The following is a 20315-nucleotide window of genomic DNA, read 5'->3' on the forward strand; positions in this document are numbered from 1 at the left end:
TCATCCTCAGCTCTACTCAGACACGCTCATCGCAAGTCATTTATCCAGTCTTATCCCTAGCTTTAGTCAGGCTTACTCTCAAACACGCTCACCTTCAGCCTCCTAACCAGTCACATCCTCTGCTTTACTCAAACTCACCCAGACACGCTCACCTTCAGCCATCTAACCAGTTTCACTCTCAGTCTCACTCACAGTCTAACCTAATATCCACAAGCCTGTCCTTCTGCATGTGTCAGCTCTCCCTAACAACCCTCTAAACTTCAGCATCATTCTCCAGTCCCACACACAACCTCACTCCCAGCGTCACTTAATACCATCAACATGTCTATGGATGTGCTCTTGCTGCAGATGGCACAGTTCCACGATTATTTCCTTCAATATGCAACATTAACAACCCTCTCTGCAACATTAACAACCCTCAGTGCAACATTAGCAATCCTACTCTGCAGTCTCAATCCCACCTCCGATCTCACCTGATGTCCATGAGCATGTCCCTGGATATATCCCTCCTGCAGATGGCGCAGTTCTTGGTGGTGTTGGCGATGCCCTTGACGCACACCATGCAGAAGGTGTGGCCGCACTCCAGACACAGGGGCAGCGTCACGGGGCCCAGGCAGATGGGGCACTCCTCGCTGCCCTCGTCGTCGGACCCATTGCGCTCGGCTGGAATGGGCATGAGAGGAAGATTATTAAGTGAAGAGTCTGTAAAACAGAATCCTTAAACCCGTTCTCCAAAATACAGCTTATATTTTTTTCTTGTTTCCAAACGATTTTATTCAGATCAGGATAGACTTTTCAAACGGGGGGTTAGATATATCCTTCATGAACCTCTTCACTTTCATGTGTTTCCCCCCCCCAAAAAAAAAAAAAAAATGTACGTAGCAAAACTAAAATACGGAAAAGACATCTTGTCTAAGCAAAAAACGTGGAAAACTACAGTAGAAGCAAGAAAACAGAAAATAACAGCCGAAGAGTACGAAAATAAGCAGAGGTGAGGTGTGTGGATAAAGAAAATTAACTGAGCTAGGAAGAATACTGAAAAAAAGGGAGGGAAGATGTATGAAACGGGAAGCTACGAAGAATCTTGACCGGAGGATATGGAACGTGGACTGACGAGCATAAATAGAGTGAGGATAAACAGAAAAATTATCCATTACATAAAGTTGCCCCTAAAGAACGAAACATGTGCTAGAAAATGATAACGGATGATACGGTACGAAAAAAATCGACTATACACAAAGAAGAACAGTTATAACACACAAAAGAACATTATAGAAAAAGAGGATGAAAATTTGGATTGGTAGGGATGATTTATAAAACAAAAAATAATGGAAAATAGGATCGTTCACTCGATGTATCAAAATGAATGCTTGTGCTGTCTCTGGTTCAACCAAGCACTGAAATACGAGTGAGTGCATAGAAGCTTCGACTGAATGTGAGGACAAAGTAAAGAGGAACAGAGTCAGTGTGAGAACAAAGCAGTGAGGAAAAATCCCTGTGAGGGCAACGTAAAGTGAAACAGAATGAGTATGAAGACAGAAAAAAAGAGGAACTGAATAAGTGTGAAGACGAAACAAAGCTGAACAGAGTCAGTTGGAAGAAAGCAGAGAGGAAAAGAATTAGTACGAGGACAAAGCAAAGTGTCCGTAATAACTGTTGTTGTTGAGGTCAAACTTGAATGTATTACACACACACACACACACACACACACACACACACACACACACACACACACACACACACACACACACACACACACACACACACACACACACACACACACACACACACACACACACACACACACACACACACACACACACACACACACACACACACACACACACACACACACACACACACACACACACACACACACACACACACACACACACACACACACACACACACACACACACACACACACACACACACACACACACACACACACACACACACACACACACACACACACACACACACACACACACACACACACACACACACACACACACACACACACACACACACACACACACACACACACACACACACACACACACACACACACACACACACACACACACACACACACACACACACACACACACACACACACACACACACACACACACACACACACACACACACACACACACACACACACACACACACACACACACACACACACACACACACACACACACACACACACACACACACACACACACACACACACACACACACACACACACACACACACACACACACACACACACACACACACACACACACACACACACACACACACACACACACACACACACACACACACACACACACACACAAGTAAGGAAAAAATGGCGCTCTTGAAGGGCACATAGACCGATATATCTGGTGGCAGTACTCACGCTTGTCTTCGGGCCTGAGGTACTTGTGGTCATGCTCGTAGTGGAACTGGAGATGCTTGACCTGGACGTACTTGGTGCACCCCTTGCAGCGCTCCGTCCGGGCCTCGCAGTACTCCAGGTGACGCTGTAGCTCGGCCGCCACCACCTCCAGCTCGCAGTGCTGACATGGCACCAGGCGCCGGGGACAGGAATCCTTCTGCAACGGGAAGATGAAACTCAGCAGGGTAAGACATTACTCCCTGGCAGTCACATAATTTTCCGTTGGTTAGGGAAGCTTCCTAGCATTTCTTCCTTGACGGTTTGTCATTGTTTCATACGTTAATATAATAGTGCATGTTACAGATGCATTCTGTAATACTATAAAAATATACATATAAAGGAAGACTATAGTATAATATGCAGAACTAATTACCAAGTAGGAACTGCTAGAAAGCATCTTGAGCCGACAAGAATGCAGCACAAGATCTCGAATGTGAAAAGAAAAAAAACAAAATTTTGATATCATCAGAGCTTCCGGTAAGCTTTGATTTCAGGTCGCATTATTGAAATATTTTCTCTTTTAAGTGAGAGACTAATTAATTCCTGTCCGGTAAAATGAATCTCCCTGAAAAAAACAAAAAGTAGAATAAAATGAAGCTAAAGAAAGCTAGTAAGAAATGGAATATATATAAAAAGGCAGTGTAGAACGTGGGGCAGCTGTTATATAGGAATTAGAGATCCATATAACTGCCCTGCCCTCATCGAGAATATGGATTCAGTTAGAGAATATCCACAGTATTGAGTTACTTCTGCACTAGCGGCATGAATACTGTACAGATAATATATACAGTAATTTATAATACTCGTAGGGCACAGACCATTGTTGCACATTGGCATCATTGGAAGATTATATTAAATTATATTAAAAAACCATCAGGTTAATATCAGTGAGCACCTACGGCAATGTACTTAGGCTATATAAATATTAAAAAAGGAGCCCCTCTTCATCAGTATACAGATGCTTATAAATTAAAGACAAGTTCCCAATTCATGTGATCCATCCGAAGTGTGCGTCAGTGTGGTGATGACCAGAAGGGAGTCATACATCACTAGGTTCAGATCTTCACTCAAGCCCCCCAGGTGGTTCCTGTCTGATCCAGCTGCCTTCCGTCACGTCCTGACTTAACCCACGCTCAGCAGTTCATTGCAGTGCTGTTGAGTGTTTGATTATTATTCATGGCTTCCATAATTCAGTTCGTGTACCAGATAAATTAATTGTTGTAGATCATGCTGAGACGAGCCGTGTCTGGGTGAGTTAAGCATGTTGGCCCTCAGTGTGCAACGCAGGGGTACGTCACTAATGAGTCTCTTCCTTAGCTTATGAAGCTTTTGATTAAACTGGTGAGCTGGAAGTTAAGTGAACCACAGTTCCTATTCAGAATATGTTTTGATATGCGTCAGTCCCAGATGCGGTTCACACTTTGGGAATGAGATTATTGACGTGGGAGGCTGGGCATTGTTTCCCTGTTGTTCTGTCATTTGATGAATCCTGGTATTGCAAGCTGGTAACATGTCTTGAGTGACGATTTGGGGCTACTTCCTCTTTACACGATGGGACCATCGATTAGCAGGGATCTCTGATTTACAAGGAGCTCAGATGGTAGTGAGTTAGAGATGGAGTAGAGTTGGGATGGTCGATAAACATATGTAATACGTTTTCAATAGCTGGTTTCGCTCAGCTGCCATGATTCTTTGTAGCAGCCTGGCCTAAGTCAAAGTGTCAGTCATTAACACGTGGTGAGGTTGTGGTTCTGATCTCCATCAGCCGACACTGACCACTGGCTCTGTACCTGTATGAGAGGAAAACTGTAGGAAAAATTCTACCATCATATTATTGTTAGTTATCTATTATCAGAGGCCAAAGCATTGTTATTGACGGGCGTTATGGAGTCCTCACCTTCTTAACGTCGATACGTCTTCATAACATAAGAGAAGAAAGGAAAAGGAAGAAAAATTGTCACTGCCAGTGTATATCTCATTATGATCGCAGGTGTCTTTCAGAATACTTAATGTAATCAGATGCAAGTTTGTAGGACTTTTGACGTGTGGTAAAAGTTGTCTGACGGTGGTTCTGGTAAAATGATTTTCGTTTTAAGAAATTTCCAACCGTGATTGATTTATTCATGGTACTTCCCTCAGCTTGATTATAGATTGATGTGTCCTCGTTATTTTCCTTCTTCCCTTCGCTCGGTGGGTAACAACTCCTTTATCTCTGTATATTTTAGGAGTGTCGGCTTCCTGTGAAACGAAGTGAACCGAGATGCACCCTTCAGCAGCGGCGGTAATGATGTTTTGTGATGCCCCACCTTGATCCCCGACAACAACAACAACAGTAGTAGTGGCACAGTGCAGTTTGGATTCGTTCTCGTCCATCAGCCCAAGGTATGTTTTTGTGTTCACTTAAGTAGTATTTTTTTTCATTATTTTTTGTGGATGACATAAATTTCCAGGGTGATGTGCTGCTAGGTAGAATTTGAGTTGTTGATGAACTTTACTGGGAAACGAGATTTTTTTTTTTTTTTTTTTTTTGCTTTATCTGTTAATCAAAATACGAGGTAAGTTTTAATAATATTTATACTAGTACCCGTTTAATCTAAAAAAAAAAAAAAGAAGTAATAATAATAAATGCATCTGGAGAAAAAAATGGTGAAACATAAGAACGCTGCTTTTCTTATATTTATGTATTTAATAATCACACAGACATCAGTGAAGAACGCATACTGGTGTAAAAAATTAGCTGACTTGCATTTAATTGTATGTGTTGTGACTATAAGCTGATGTACGTTGTGTGTGATGTATTTGTGTTTACGTCGCTAAAATATTACCAGGTGAGAGGGCAGAGTAGCAGCCAATCATATTTTCCGTCACGAGACCAGGCTTACAAATACCGCCTTATGATTGGTCTATTCACCCTCCATGCTCTGGCGTGGAGGAGACCGGAGAGGAGATGGGAGGAGGAGGAGGGGAGACGGGAAACGAGGAGGAGGACGAGGAGGACGAGGAGACGAGTAGAAGAAGAGGAGGAGGAGGACGAGGAGACTGGAGTAGAAGAAGAGGAGGAGACGGAAGCAGATGAGGAGGAGGAGGAGACGGAAGCAGATGAGGAAGAGGAAGCGGGAAGAGAGGATATGCAGGAGGAGGAGGAGGAGGAGGAGTAGAGGAGACGGAGGAAAGGAGGAGGAGGAGAGGGGAAAAGATAAGACTGAAGGAGGGTAGACAAAAAAGTAGACGAGAGGAAAAAAAGATACGAGGAAAGCAAGGAGGAGGAGGAGGAGGAGGAGGAGGAATGATTGGAATGGGAAAAAGTAAGATAAAAGGAGAGGAAGGGCGCGATAATGAGGAAGAGTGGAAAATGAATGAGGGGGACTGAAAATGTAAAGAGAAGTGAATGTAAACGCATGGGGGAAGATAGGAAATGAAAGATCTGAAAGAAAGGAGATGAGTGAGAAATGAGAGAGAGAGAGAGAGAGAGAGAGAATATATACATTGACGGGATGCATAATTCCCCTCCCCCCCCTCTCTCTCTCTCTCTCTCTCTCTCTCTCTCTCTCTCTCTCTCTCACAAGAACCAATTTTTCTCCCCATTTCACCGTTCGCCCCGTTCGCCCATCCCGTATTGAAGTGCAGGACGGGGGCCGGGCGGGGGAGGGGGAGGGGAAAGGCTTAGCGGGGAGGAGGGGCTCTGGAGGGGGACTGCGACAGATCCCCTCCCACGCAGACAGGACTGTAGGAAGGGATGAGGTGAAGGGAGGGGAGGGGAGGGTGGAGAGGATGTCGTGGGCAAGAGGGGTCGTAAAGGACAGGGAGGGGGATGGTGTGGGGAATGGATGAGGAAGGGTAGGACAGGGAGTGGGGAATGGTGTAGGGAAGGGCAGGGAGGGGGTAATAGTGTGGGGAAGGGCGAGTGGGGAGGCAGCGAAATCCCTCCTCCTGCACAGACAGGATGGTTTCGCTCACAGAATTGAACACTGTATGATATTTCGCTGATTGCGTTTTTCTCTAGCTGACGGGAGTAGTTAGTGAAGAGGCGCGTCCCGTAACTAAAAATGGCCGGGTGTTGTTGAGAATAAATCATTGTAAGAAAAATATTCAGAGTTAATCAAGGCAATCTGAATCCCTTCCTTCGGAGGATGCCTTTTCCATTTTTTTTTTTTTTTTAATAGAAATTTGCAGACGATTTTATTCGGTTTAGGAAAGGTTTGTGGAACTAAAGGTGTTTGATATTGCCCTCATTAACTCCTTTACTACAAGACATTTCCCTTAATATTAGTCCTTGTTGGATTAAAATGAAATAAATTCCATCTGACAGAAGTGGTTCAAGGATAAAGGTAACACGGAGTTTGCAAACCAAGCGAGTGGAAAGTGTGATGGTAAGAGGGAGATGAGAATACCCTGGGTTGAACATTATTACTTAGCGTTATTTAGAATGAAATCCCTAAGAAGGAAGTTTAGTGTCACATTGTTCAAGAGTAGTTCATATTTATTTATTTATTTATTTATTTAAGTTTAATGCAGACTACAGGGTTGCCGTGAGGTACTTGAAGTTGGTGTAGTGTAGTGGGAATCTACCAATATAGTCGTATCTGTCTATAGCCTGATGCCGTATCCTGTGAGGGGAATCCGACAAAACGAGCCCCCGCTTCCCTGTGCACAGTCAATAACGACCCTTTTTCCCACGATGCATTACCCTTCCTTACCTACATTCACACTTTATCTCTCCATCTCGTTCTCGATCCCTCTGTCCCCTTCTCCTCCCGTCCACCTCGCTCTCGTATACTCTCCTAGTCAGTCTTTCACACTCCATTCCCTCAAAATGGCCAAATAACTTCACAGTGCTTCTTTTGACTTCCCCTACAGTTTCAGCCTCTAATTCACATCCTTCACGAATTCTTCCATTTTTCCATTCAATCTTCCCTCTCGTTCCACAGGCTCTTGTGAGGTATTGTGGAAAACATTGGTTCTTGTGTGAGCGTCCTAAGAGTAAAGAAGAACTGTTGTGTGTGTGTGTGTGTGTGTGTGTGTGTGTGTGTGTGTGTGTGTGTGTGTGTGTGTGTGTGTGTGTGTGTGCGTGCGCGCCGCCACAATTAGCCAGGCATCCAGCGTCTGTATTTACTTCGCTAAGAACAAAGAACACCACAATCTTTTTGTTTTCACTCACAGTGCCTCAGTGTGTGTTGGCCTCTTCCCTGTGAGAGTTTCCCCTTTCAGATGTTTGCTCCGTAGTGGTTTATCTGCCTTAGTGGCTCTGTTGTTCAGTCTGTAGGCATTAGTCTATTATAGCTAACTAATTAAAAACTGTGATAGGTATTTGTATATTTGAGTAAAATCAAATGGCGCAGCATAATGAGTATGAAGACACATAATCGTACTGAACATACCCCTTGTACTGTACTTTGTTCGTGGTTTAGTTTTATTTTTGCTGCCAAAGTCTTCTAATCTGTATTCAAGGGGGAAGAAAGATAAGGATCTGTTTTTTGTGAGTCATCAGAGGGGAGTGCTTGAATGTGACGAGGAAGAGGAAATTGAGAATGATCGTGTATAAAGGTGAAGATGGAGTTTTGTAAGGGAGACATGGCAGTGAATAGTAGTGAGAGGAGCAGATCGAATAATTGAGCTTGGAAAAACAGTAGATGTGAAAAGGAGAAAGGAAGATAAATAACAGAACTGGCGTGTAATTAATAAATGCATAAGAAAGTTAAACAGGCGAGAGGAATAGGTGTGTATGTATGTTTAAAGCAGCAAAAGGATATTGTGTTCATTTTTTAAATTATAATCAGTAGGGCACGTAAGGGAAGGGAAACACACACACACACACACACACACACACACACACACACACACACACACACACACACACACACACACACACACACACACACACAACTTGTAAAAATACTCTCGGAATTTCTTCCTCTTCGGTACCTCGCATCCACCCTATTTTTTCTTCCCCCAACATCCTCACCTGTCTTCCTTTCTCTCTCTTTTCCTGTATATCTGTCTTCCTTTCTTCCTATCTCATTCTCCTCTCCTGTTCTTCCTACAACTTCTTCACTTGTCTTGCTTTCTACCCGCAGCTTCCTCTCATTCTTCCTTTCTTCATGTCTTTACCTTTTTTTCTTTCTTCCTACCTTTACCTCCCTCCATTTCTTTCTATCATCCTGTCTGCCTTCCTTCCCTCCCACGCCTTCTCCAACTTCTTCCCCTGCCATCCTTTTTCTTGTTCCACTTCTCAGTTATCTTCCCGCTCTCTCCCTTTTTCCACTGTTCCTTCTTCCTCCCCACGTCACACCGCCAATATCTCATTTATTCTTTCAGTACCATATCGCTCCTTTCTAATTAATTCTTACCCCCAGACGATTTTATTCAGCAAAGCAAAGAGTTTATGTTGATCAGCAAACAATCCCATTTCCCCCATTCAGTACAAAGACGCCCTTTTAGTTTATTTTTTTAGTTTGTTTGCAGACTGCTGATGATTATAGTCAACGTTGGAAAGATTTCCCATACCACTAGGCATCGTAGCTTCACTTAGAAAACTTTATATTTATCTACTTGCATCAGTATTTATTCCAGTCATGTTCTTGTTTTGTGTGCATTACTTACCTACCGATCCCTCTTTCCTGCTACCTACTCCCCCCCCCTTCCCCCGCTCATTCCCTGCCACTTACTTTTCCTACTTACTGCCTATAATTCTTCTTACCTTAGTTAGCCTAGTGTTCTGTCTGTTTCTCCCTCTTACCTCACCATGTGTTACCTGTTTCCACCTACCTTTCCCACGTATCTAACTTCTTTACTTACCCAATTAACCTGCTGGACTTACAGCAACAATAACAACTTCCTTATACCTATTTTTACTTCGTTAACCTGTTGTTTTATCCACTTCACCTACTTACGTCACCGGTGTTACCTACTGCCCACCACCAATCCCCTGCTACTTACCTAAGCTACGTACGGCCTTGGGTTCACTTCCTCTATACTGTCCACTACTTCCCGCTGCCAACTCAACATCATGTACGGGCCAGGAGTCTTATTTATCAAGAATCTTAAGTCGTCTCATGGTTAAAAATATGAAGTGCGGTCAAAATACTGAAAGGAAGTTAATGATAAATCCCTTCAATTCTTGCCTCTGCCAGACGATTTTCTTAAGCTTGGGAGGAGAGCATCTTGTATAGGTTAAAGAGTGTCCCCAGTAACCCTTCTTTTAAGTGACGTCTTTTTCTTATATTCTTGCCGCCAACACACGATTTTTTTTTTCAACTTAAGAGAGGCCTTTTGTAGTGAGAAGGGAGATGCTTCTTTGAGTCATACCTCTCTCTCTCTCTCTCTCTCTCTCTCTCTCTCTCTCTCTCTCTCTCTCTCTCTCTCTCTCTCTCTCTCTCTCTCTCTCTCTCTCTCTCTCTCTCTCTCTCTCTCACACACACACACACACACACACACGCACACACGCGCACACACACACACACACACACACACACACACACACACACACACACACACACACACACACACACACACACACACACACACACACACACACACAAGGCGTAAGATAATACCCCACACGCCGCATTCAACGACCACGTGTGTAACAATAAGCGATTTATTGCTTACGTAGGCGGCCTTGTGTCTGAAAATACACATTCTGGGGATGGATTTGAGGCTGTTCTGTATATTTGGAGGGAGTTCACGCCCTTTGTATGATATTAAAGTATTTGACAGTGAGTTTGTGTCAGAGAGAGGGAGAGAGATGTAGTGTGTGTGTGTGTGTGTGTGTGTGTGTGTGTGTGTGTGTGTGTGTGTGTGTGTGTGTGTGTGTGTGTGTGTGTGTGTGTGTGTGTGTGTGTGTTGTTGACTCGTGTGCTTTCTCCTCGTGGGTTTGTGCTTTGTGTGTTTATCTCTTCGTGTTTTATGTGGTGTGTGATATTGCTTGCCTTTGCACCACCGTCTTAAGAGTTCTCCTGAGTTATTAAGCCCAGGTATGTTTTCTTCCTTCGTAGGTGTGTCCTCTGGTAGTCTTTGTTTTTTTCTCTATCGTACCCCAGAAGGAGATGAAAAGGGTCTCTCTCTCTCTCTCTCTCTCTCTCTCTCTCTCTCTCTCTCTCTCTCTCTCTCTCTCTCTCACACACACACACACACACACACACACACACACACACAGATGGACCTACCCAAACATAGCACATCCTCCAGATCTCACAAGTTCCCCCCCCCCTCTTCTTCACCGCCTTAGACATGAGTGTTACTTGTCACAACACTGGCTCACACACACACACACACACACACACACACACACACACACACACACACACACACACTCTGTAACCCCCCGTGCCTTGTTTATAATACTGAAGTATGGCGACTGTTGGATGTACCTTGTCTATCCCTCCATATTTCTTTATTATTTACCTTGTACAAAACTGTATAAACTATTGATATTTCTAGTCTTTTTTTTTTTTTTTATGAGTTTATTTTGCATCATACTTTATCCGTGGAATTTAGTGCAGCCTTGATACGACTCCAGGGGCAAGCAACTGTGAAGAGCTTTCAGGAAATAAACTCAAGAGCATAAGCAAATCCTCAGAGTATTAGGCAGCAGATATCATGTTTAGATTAAGGCAGGTTTTGATGTACCAAGGACAAGAGGGTCAAGGTTGGGGAGATTGGAAGAAACGTGGTGGGCGTCAAAGGAAGGATTTTGCTGAGTACAGATGAAAATACCTGAACGTAACTTTGTCAGGATCATCTCTTATCGGGTCCGGCGACAGGCTGGAGATAGATAGATACAGACACACAGACAGGTAGATTGATTGATAGATATATAGATAATTTTATATATTGACAATGAGTGGTTGAGGGGGAATAATTGAGACAAGTATGATTTTTTCCCCTCAGGAAGAAGGAAAAGAGAGTAAAAAATATTCCTTTGCCCTACTCCTGCTAATAGTAATAATAATAATAATAATAATAATAATAATAATAATTAACAATAATAATAATAATAATAATAATAATAATGGTGATGAGGATGATGACGACACCGGAGAGTTGATCCAAACTTTGTGAATCCAGGCTCAAATTTCTGTTACTGGTGTGTGGTCCTCCCTGTCCCTCCTGATTGGCCATAGAAGGGTGTATTAACCATGCCCCTGTGTCTCCCTCTGCCCTTGTTATCCTCCCTTCATTCCCCTTCTGCCCTTATTGCTCTCGCCCTCGCGTCATTCCCTTTCGTTTCGTCACCTTTTCTCACTTATTTCAGGTAGAGGCAGTTGGATTCAGGAGCCCTAGGTACACACACACACACACACACACACACACACACACTCACACACACACGATCATTAGTTACCCCTTCATCGTACCATCACACGTACATTTTTCCATAACTCCCCCAAGTCCCTGTCTTTCACCGTCCCCCCTTCCCTTCCCCCATCTCCCTACCCCTTCTCACCTCTCCCCCCTATCCCTCCCCCTTCTCACCTCTCCCCCCTATCCCTCCCCCTTCTCTTTCTCCCCTCTCCCTGTCTTCCTCCCCCGCCTCCGAGCATCACACCTACACACGCTTCATCTTGAGGAGAGGTTGACACAAGCCGGGGCGGGGGAGGCTGCGAGGGTCGTGATGATGTCTTTAGCGTGTCTCTCCTTGCTGCCTTCCAAACAACATTATTCAGTTTTAGCTGGAGGGGGTGGGTATAGCCATAATTGATCCCTTTAAAGAGAGGGTTATCTGAAATTTAACCAACATCCGTGAAATTAATAACATAGACACATAAGCGCAGTGAAGATGTTAGCTCCTTGAAGGCTATGAGTTACTGTTTAGTTTATTTTTGCCTCGTCTAGACGATTTTATTCAGCTAAGGAGATATTTTGAACTGGAGAGGTTAGATATGGCCTTCATTAATCTTCCATTACCTGGGCACTCTCCTGAGCTGAATAAAGAAGTCTGGAGACAGGAAGAACTTAGTGAAAAAGAAATCAGCGTACAGAACACGTCCTGGGAATTAATTGATTGTACTCCTGGTGGAAAGGTCGTCGCCTGTGTGTGTCGAGCCTTTTGTGTCGGATGTTTTTTTTACCGTCAGAGCCTGAGGTTTGAACGGAGGGCACGGCAGGGTCTAAGACTTTGGGATGTTGTGTGCCGTGTGTGTGTGTGTGTGTGTGTGTGTGTGTGTGTGTGTGTAATTCACCGGTTCGGTCAGGATCACTTGATGGTCGTGATTGTCAGCTTTTACCCTCCCGGAAGGGAGCTGAGAGCTCATATAGTCCGATCTAAGGGCAAGGCTGTGACCTTCACACACGCTCACACCCATCCCCTTGCTCAAGGGGGACAGTAACCACCCACTTCGTCAGTGAAACTTTTCGCAACCTGAGCGAGGCGCGAACTCCCGTCCACCAGTTGGCAAGCGGGAACGTTACCACTGCACCAGCGAGCGGTGTGTGTGTGTGTGTGTGTGTGTGTGTGTGTGTGTGTGTGTGTGTGTGTGTGTGTGTGTGAAATTCTGCCTTAATGGAAAGCTCTTAAAAGAAGTGCTTTCATCTTTTTATCGATGTTGGAAATTCGGATGTTTGAGTGATCATTGGAGGTTGCTTTTCAGAAATATCCAGCATAATGTACAGCTGCGTAAGTAAGTCAGCTCTTGTATTTTATTTTCCTCTTCGGGTTACAAATAATCTGTAAATAGAGACACGACAAAAGTGAAAGCTGATTGATCTCTTGCTTATTCCTTTTAGTAGTTCATAGTTGTAGAAGGGTGACTCAGGTGTTCCCTCATACAAAAGAGTCAGTTTAATAATAGTGCTGACCCTCTTAAGCGCTTCACTACGACGACGGATTTTGCATTGAATTCCCGCAACCACCAGACGATTTTATACAGCTTTAAAAATTCTCTCACAGTGATAGGGTTAATAAAGACCATACCCAGCCCTTCCAGTTTGAAAAAAAATATATATATATATATCCCGTAAAATTAATGAAGTCGATTAGCGAGATAAGGAATAGAATACTAAAAACATTTGAAGAGGTTAGTCCATACTGTGCGGGTTTTTTTTTTTTTTATATATATCTTTCATGCTACTACCAGACGATGTTACTCAGCCTGGGGAGACTTTTAGAGCTGGAGAACTTAGATGTAGTTTTCAGGATTCCGTACAAGAGCTTTCGCCCGGTCTAAATAACATCGCTTGGAGGTGGCAAGAATGAAGCAGTAACGGACGTACATTGTGCTGAAACGATTAGTCGATGTTATTTTTGTTACTCTGCAAACTTAGTGCGTAGGGTCAATGGCCGAAGCACTGTGAGGCCAGACGCACCATACCACACCGCGTTACTCATCCTGCCACTCACCCGTCCAGTAGCGAGCGTTGACCGTGTTTGTCTAGTAGTCTGATCGGTACTCATCAGTGCACTTGCCTTCAGATGTTTATTGAGGACACTTTTTTGCTGTCACTCTTTATTTGCACTCTTCACCTCCTCAAATTATGGTCGCTGTACTACTTCTTAAACCATTATTGCCCGTTATACAGAGCGGTGGCTATAGCTCGTTTCTATATCCACAAAGCTGTTCACAGATCATTATTTAGAGGTTTAAGTCACACTGTTGCCTTTCTCTTTCACAGCCATATTATTATAACTAAGAGGGCGAAGATCAAGGCAAGTCTTTTATTTATGTTTGTCAGTTTGAATGCACTTGTGAGGAGAGGAAATGATTGAGCTGCATTCGAGTTGACATGAATTAATTGCCGACATGAGAGAGAGAGAGAGAGAAAGAAAGAATCCGGCTTATTATATTTTATATCCTCTACTTAAGGAATGATGTTAAAAATTTGGAGTTTGGTAGCCCCTTTGCGATCTCAGATAAATACAGCTATCAGCAAAAAAAAAAAAATGCAAACTAGATTCACACACACACACACACACACACACACACACACACACACACACACACACACACACACACACACACACACACACACACACACACACACACACACACACAATTCTCTATCCACCACTACATTCCTGACACCAGAGCCCAACAAGTCATCCCACATGTGCACCAAATCATCCATCACTACCCACACCACCATCCCCACGACACCACTGCAGCACCATCCTCTCATGTTACTTCATCACGTCACCAACACACCCCTACATCATCACCACTTTACTCACCATTACTTCAGCACCACCCATTACGACACCACCATTTTCAACACCATAATGCACCAACACTACTACTTTATTATCATCACCAGTTCACCACGGTAAACATGAACCCAGCACTTCCCCTACTAGTTAACTACCATCAGTGTCAAAAAAACACCACACCTTCAACATTGTCATCTCCTAGCTTCAGTACCTTTCACCATCACTAGTCTGTCACCATCAGCGCTACCATCACAACCACTAACTCAGCACACCCCCTACGGCACCATTGCATTGTTGTTCATTATCTAAACCACCTCAAAAAAAAGCCTAGTTTCATCACATCACCACTACATCATTACCACTACACTCAGCACCATTCTTACAACATGATCACGTTTTAACACTATTACTGTTTAACGGTACCTCACATCACAGTGTATCTTCACCACTGCTTCACCATTGTCACCACTCTATTACCTCACCATTACCACTCCAGCCCCAGAACTCCTCATGACCCCTCCAGCATCACTCCATTTTAACACCTTCACTGCCCAACACCACTGCACCATCATAGCACAACCACAACAACAACCAATTCTTTGTAAAATATCTTGAGGTGTTGGGGAGACAGGGCCATGTATCACGGACTCCTGACCTGCCCAGGGGACGGCAAGACGAATCACACACCCTGTCTCGTTTGAGGTGCAGCGGGAGGTGGGAGGAGGATGTGGGTAGTGCGGCAAGGTGTGGACGTGGAGTGGAAAGTGAAGGTGGTATGCAGGTGGTGGGACATGTGGAAGAATTTGGGACGACGGAGAATAATTTGGGTGTGGAGAACAAGGGGTAGGATTAAAAAGATCGAAGTGGAGGGGGACGTAGGTGTATCATCTAGTTGTGAGTAGTGCTTGGAGGTGTGTGGTTGTGGAATGGATAGTGGAGCTTGTACTGTATTGTATGTAGGTGAGGGTCGATGTTTGGAGATGGGAAACGACAGAAATTAATGGAGACAGAATTAAAAAGATGAAAGTAGAGGAGGAGGGGAATGTGGACGTGGCGTGGAAAATGAGGGCGGTGTTCAGGTAATGGTGGATGTCGAAAGATTAAGGACAACAGAGAGAAATGTGGATTCGGAGTACAAGGGATCGAGGTGGAGGAGGAGGTGAGTGTGGAAGTAAGTAGTGGGCAGCGCAGGGAAATGAGGACTTGGCTTATAAAATCAGGGCGGTATGCGGGTGATGGTACGTGTGGAAAGATGGGGAATGACGGAGAAATGTGGAAATGAGATGCAAGAAACCGAGGTGGATGTTGTGGACAGGACACAGATGTAGGTGTAACCTAGAAAAATAGGGCTTCTGAGCTGCATGGAAGTTGTGAATGGTGCGGAGGGGTGTGTTATGAGTGGAAGATTTGGATGTAAGTGTGGATGTGGAAATATGATGGGGACAGTGATATGTGGATGTGAAGTACAAAATACAGAATGAAAGAAATGAGTGTGAAAGAGAGGAGGGTGCGTAGTGAATATTAGGTAACTCTGCCGTGTGAGTGAAATGAAAGTGTTGGGAAAAAGATGTGTTGTAGGTGGAGATGCAGGTGAAGAGAGTGTGGATGTATGTAGAAGGGTGAGTGTGGATTGAAATTTAAGCTCCCAGACTGTGTGGATGGGAATATCAAGTGGAGTGAAAGTGTAGGTGTAACTACATGTGGATTAAAGGTTTAGATGGAGTGAAGGGTGTGGGTGGAGGTGGAAATTCAGGTGACTTACTGTATGGGTCAACTGGAATCAAGGTGTAGGTGATTATGCATGTCGATTAAAGTTGAGTGGAATTGCAGGTGGAGGGGAGAGTTTGGGTGGAGGTGAAAGGGAAAGCCTGGGTGAAAATTAAAAGAATAGAGAAGACTAGGTGTTCATGTGGGAAAGAATAAATAAAACGTGGTTGAAGAAGTGGGGAAGGAGGAAGCTGGGAGTGCGGTAAAAATATTCATCAATCAAGAATGTACTCTTTAGACCTAAGCGACTGTCAGCGTCTGGGGATGATGTGTACCCAGGCTGACTACACACTGGGAACTGTCGATAATTACTCAAGGTAGCAGATGACCGACTATTATTATTCATGGTTCGTTCCATCTTCACAATTAATTACCTTTTAATTATCCACCACCTGCAGTAGCCGTCACGTATTATAATCCATATGCCATTTGGGACCTGAGCTAGTTTTCCTTTAGCTTAATTGCCTCAGAGCCGAACTTGGTAAATTAATGTCAACAAAGGCGCTTCAAACTTGTCTTAGCTGTTGACTTCATCTACGCCATTCGCCCTTGTTAATAATATTGTCGCTTGTTGAGAGGATGATGAGAGGGAGGAAGTAAGCGAAATTCAGAGGCTGTCGAGAGGTGAAAATTAAGAAAGAGGAAAGGAAATACAATATAACAAAAAGTGAAGCGTTAGTGACAGCTAATTAATACAGGGATGTTCAAAAATTCAGGTTGGACCAAGAAACCTGCAATATTTCACCTCTTCACTACGTTTACCTTTTTTATTTGTCATTCTTGTTTCGTTCTGACGATTTTAGTTTACAATGGAGAAACTTTTCGTGCTGGAGGCCTTAAGTACAGCCCTCTTGAACCTTCAGTATGACAGGGCTTTTCTTAATTTGAATAAAATCATCTGGAAGTATCAAGAATGTCATTAATGTGGGTCGTCTGATTAAGCTGATTACGTTCCTGCAGATAACATATTCGTGGTAACACACACACACACACACACACACACACACACACACACACACACACACACACACACACACACACACACACACACACACACACACACACACACACACACACAGAAAGAGAGAGGGGGAGAGAGAGAGAGAGTGCCAATTCACATACCCGTTTTACACAGGGCGGTCCTTACTCATGATCCCCCTAGCGTAAGTACGGTACGGGGAACTGAGCCTTGTACCCCATAGTGCGTAGCAGCGAGTGTTGGGGTGGTGATGGGGGCGTTTCAGAAGAGAGTATCGAACCCATTAAACGTTGTTATGGGGAAGAGTGTGTGTGTTTACGGCTACGCCCAGATGACAAAAAACGCGATATTACTGTGTAGTTCAAAGGGGCACTGTGGTAAAACAGCGGGTTACAAGGGAAGGAATCTTGTGTCCCGATAACCCTGATACTACTACACACACGGCTATTGCATTTTTAGCAATCCTTTCCTGGTTTTTCATATTATTCAGCCTCTCCTCTGAGCGTCCAAAATTTGTCCAGATCCCCAAATACTGAGGTCAGAATTTAATATACTACTTACACGATAAAGCTGTGATGGTAGAGTGACCCTGGTAGTTTTTGCACTGTTGGTAGTGTTTATAATGTTGATAGTAAAATGTTGATAAAGAAGTGTTGGTATTGGTGGTAGAGCAGTGTTGATCGTGTTGGCAGTCATGTCAGAGCAGTGTTGGTAGTGCTAGTAATGATGGAAGTGTTGGTAGTGATGGTAGAGCAGTGTTGGTAGTAATGGTATGACAGTGTTGTTGTCAGACTGGTGTTGGTAGAGTAGTGTTGGTAGTTTCAGTAGTGCAGTGTTGGTAGTTTTAGTATCGCAGTGTTGGTAGACTAGTGTTGTTGGTAGGGTGTGAAGGTGGAGGCAGTATATCTCAGTTGGACGGTAATCCCAGGTACCCGTCCCTTCCCTTCCCTTCCCTTCCTTTCCTTTCCCCTTTTACTCTGTGTTGTGTTGTGTTGTGTTGTGTTGTGGGTGCCAGGGACGTTGTGTAACATGCACTCTTACCCGCCGTTACCTCACACACACACACACACACACACACACACACACACACACACACACACACACACACACACACACACACACACACACACACACACACACACACACACACACACACACACACACACACACACACACACACACACACACACACACACACACACACACACACACACACACACACACACACACACACACACACACACACACACACACACACACACACACACACACACACACACACACACACACACACACACACACACACACACACACACACACACACACACACACACACACACACACACACACACACACACACACACACACACACACACACACACACACACACACACACACACACACAGATATAGCTGTCATGCACACCTCAACCACTTAAAGGTATAAATAGTGACTAAACACACACTTAAGTGACACAGCACATGAGGTTGAGGAAATATAGCCCTGGGTAGGACAGGATCACACACACACACACACACACACACACACACACACACACATACACACACACTTTTACTTCTGTATAATTTTTATATGTAACCTGCGACATAAAATCACACAACATGCCTCAGAAGTGATACATCAAGTGCCGTAAAACAAATTTATAAGGTGAACCGCACAGACTTGCAATATGACATGTACTTGAGGTAACAGGAGGGGTGGATGAGGGGCTGGGTGGTGGATAGTGGGGGTTTGGAGGGGGGATCAGGGGACACCGCACTACCCCTGGCAAGACCAAGTTAATTATTATATCAAACAGTGTCAAACAAAAGCAGGAAAATAAAAGTTCCAGTAGTGATTCTTTGTGTGAGTCCTTTTGCTGCACTCGGGTAATGGAAGTGTGTGTGTGTGTGTGTGTGTGTGTGTGTGTGTGTGTGTGTGTGTGTGTGTGTGTGTGTGTGTGTGTGTGTAATATTATTCACAAAGACATCATCAGAAACTACCACTTTTTTGGACAGGTATTACTCTGGTACAATTTTAAACACACACCAAACCAAAGAATCCCATTAGAGACAGATCCAACCAGACTACGCGACTCAGAATAGATTGGCAGAGTTCGAATCTTTTTGTGCAGAAGGAACCAAACGCGACGAGCTTGCATGAAGTTCAAAAATAAGGAACAAAATAGCCAGAATCAAGGTAGGTCATTTTAAGATGCTCGGACACATTGCGTTGAAATTACAAGAGGTCATAGGCAGAGGGAAATTGCTTTGGGATTTTCTTTTTTTCTCGGCTGGCCACCCACCGTAACTACATCACTCACCTCACACGAGAAAACCTGCGAAGAATCGACTACTGGCAACATTCTCGGTTCTGATTTGTGGTGTGAGTGCAGAGGAAATGTTGACCATCATGTGAGAACTCCTGCAGAGGGTCGACTTCCTGGCCACACTTCCCGCACGATACTGGGGTGTGGTACGGGAAGAGAGGACCTGTTGGCCGTGGCACTCACCTCATGCGGGAAGACCTGCAGAGGGTCGACTTCTGGCACAGTGCTGGTGTGTGGTGTTAGTGGAGAGAACCCACTGGCCGTGACTGTGGTATGAGTAGAAGGGACCACGACTGTACCACTCACCTCACACGAAAAGAACTGCAGGGGGTTGACTTCTGGCCACTTTTGTCGACTTTCTGGCCACTTTTGTCGACATTCTGGTCACTTTTGTCGACTTTCTGGCCACACTTCTCGGATGATGCTGGTATGTTGTATGAATAGAGAGTAACCATTGACCGTAACCGTACCGCTAACATTTTGCGAGGAGACCTGCTGAGGGCCAACTTCTGGTGGCCACACTTGTCGATCTCCTGGCCACACCTCTCGCGGCTCATACTGTTGTGTTATGTGGCAAGAGAGAAATCATGACCCAAATCACTCACCTCATGGGAGAAAACCTGCGGAGGGTCGACTTCCTGGCCACAC

The 20315-nt window shown here is 44.2% G+C and overlaps 1 protein-coding gene across 1 annotated transcript in view; it reads right to left on the minus strand.

Moving 5' to 3' along the window:
• The window catches only part of LOC145399132 (uncharacterized), a 150705-nt gene that overhangs the window by 23695 nt on the left and 106695 nt on the right, over positions 1–20315 (minus strand). The window contains exons 5-7 of the mRNA XM_080271871.1: positions 20273–20315; positions 2412–2607; positions 474–663 (exon numbers count right to left, since the gene is read on the minus strand). The exon at positions 20273–20315 is cut by the window's right edge and continues 150 nt beyond it. Of these exons, the coding sequence (XP_080127997.1) occupies positions 474–663; positions 2412–2607; positions 20273–20315 (429 nt within the window). The remainder of the gene's footprint in view (positions 1–473; positions 664–2411; positions 2608–20272) is intronic.

This window comes from Coenobita brevimanus, chromosome 47 (genome assembly GCF_032717465.1).
Source record: "Coenobita brevimanus isolate Jiangsu-jjx chromosome 47, ASM3271746v2, whole genome shotgun sequence".
NCBI lineage: Eukaryota > Metazoa > Arthropoda > Malacostraca > Decapoda > Coenobitidae > Coenobita > Coenobita brevimanus.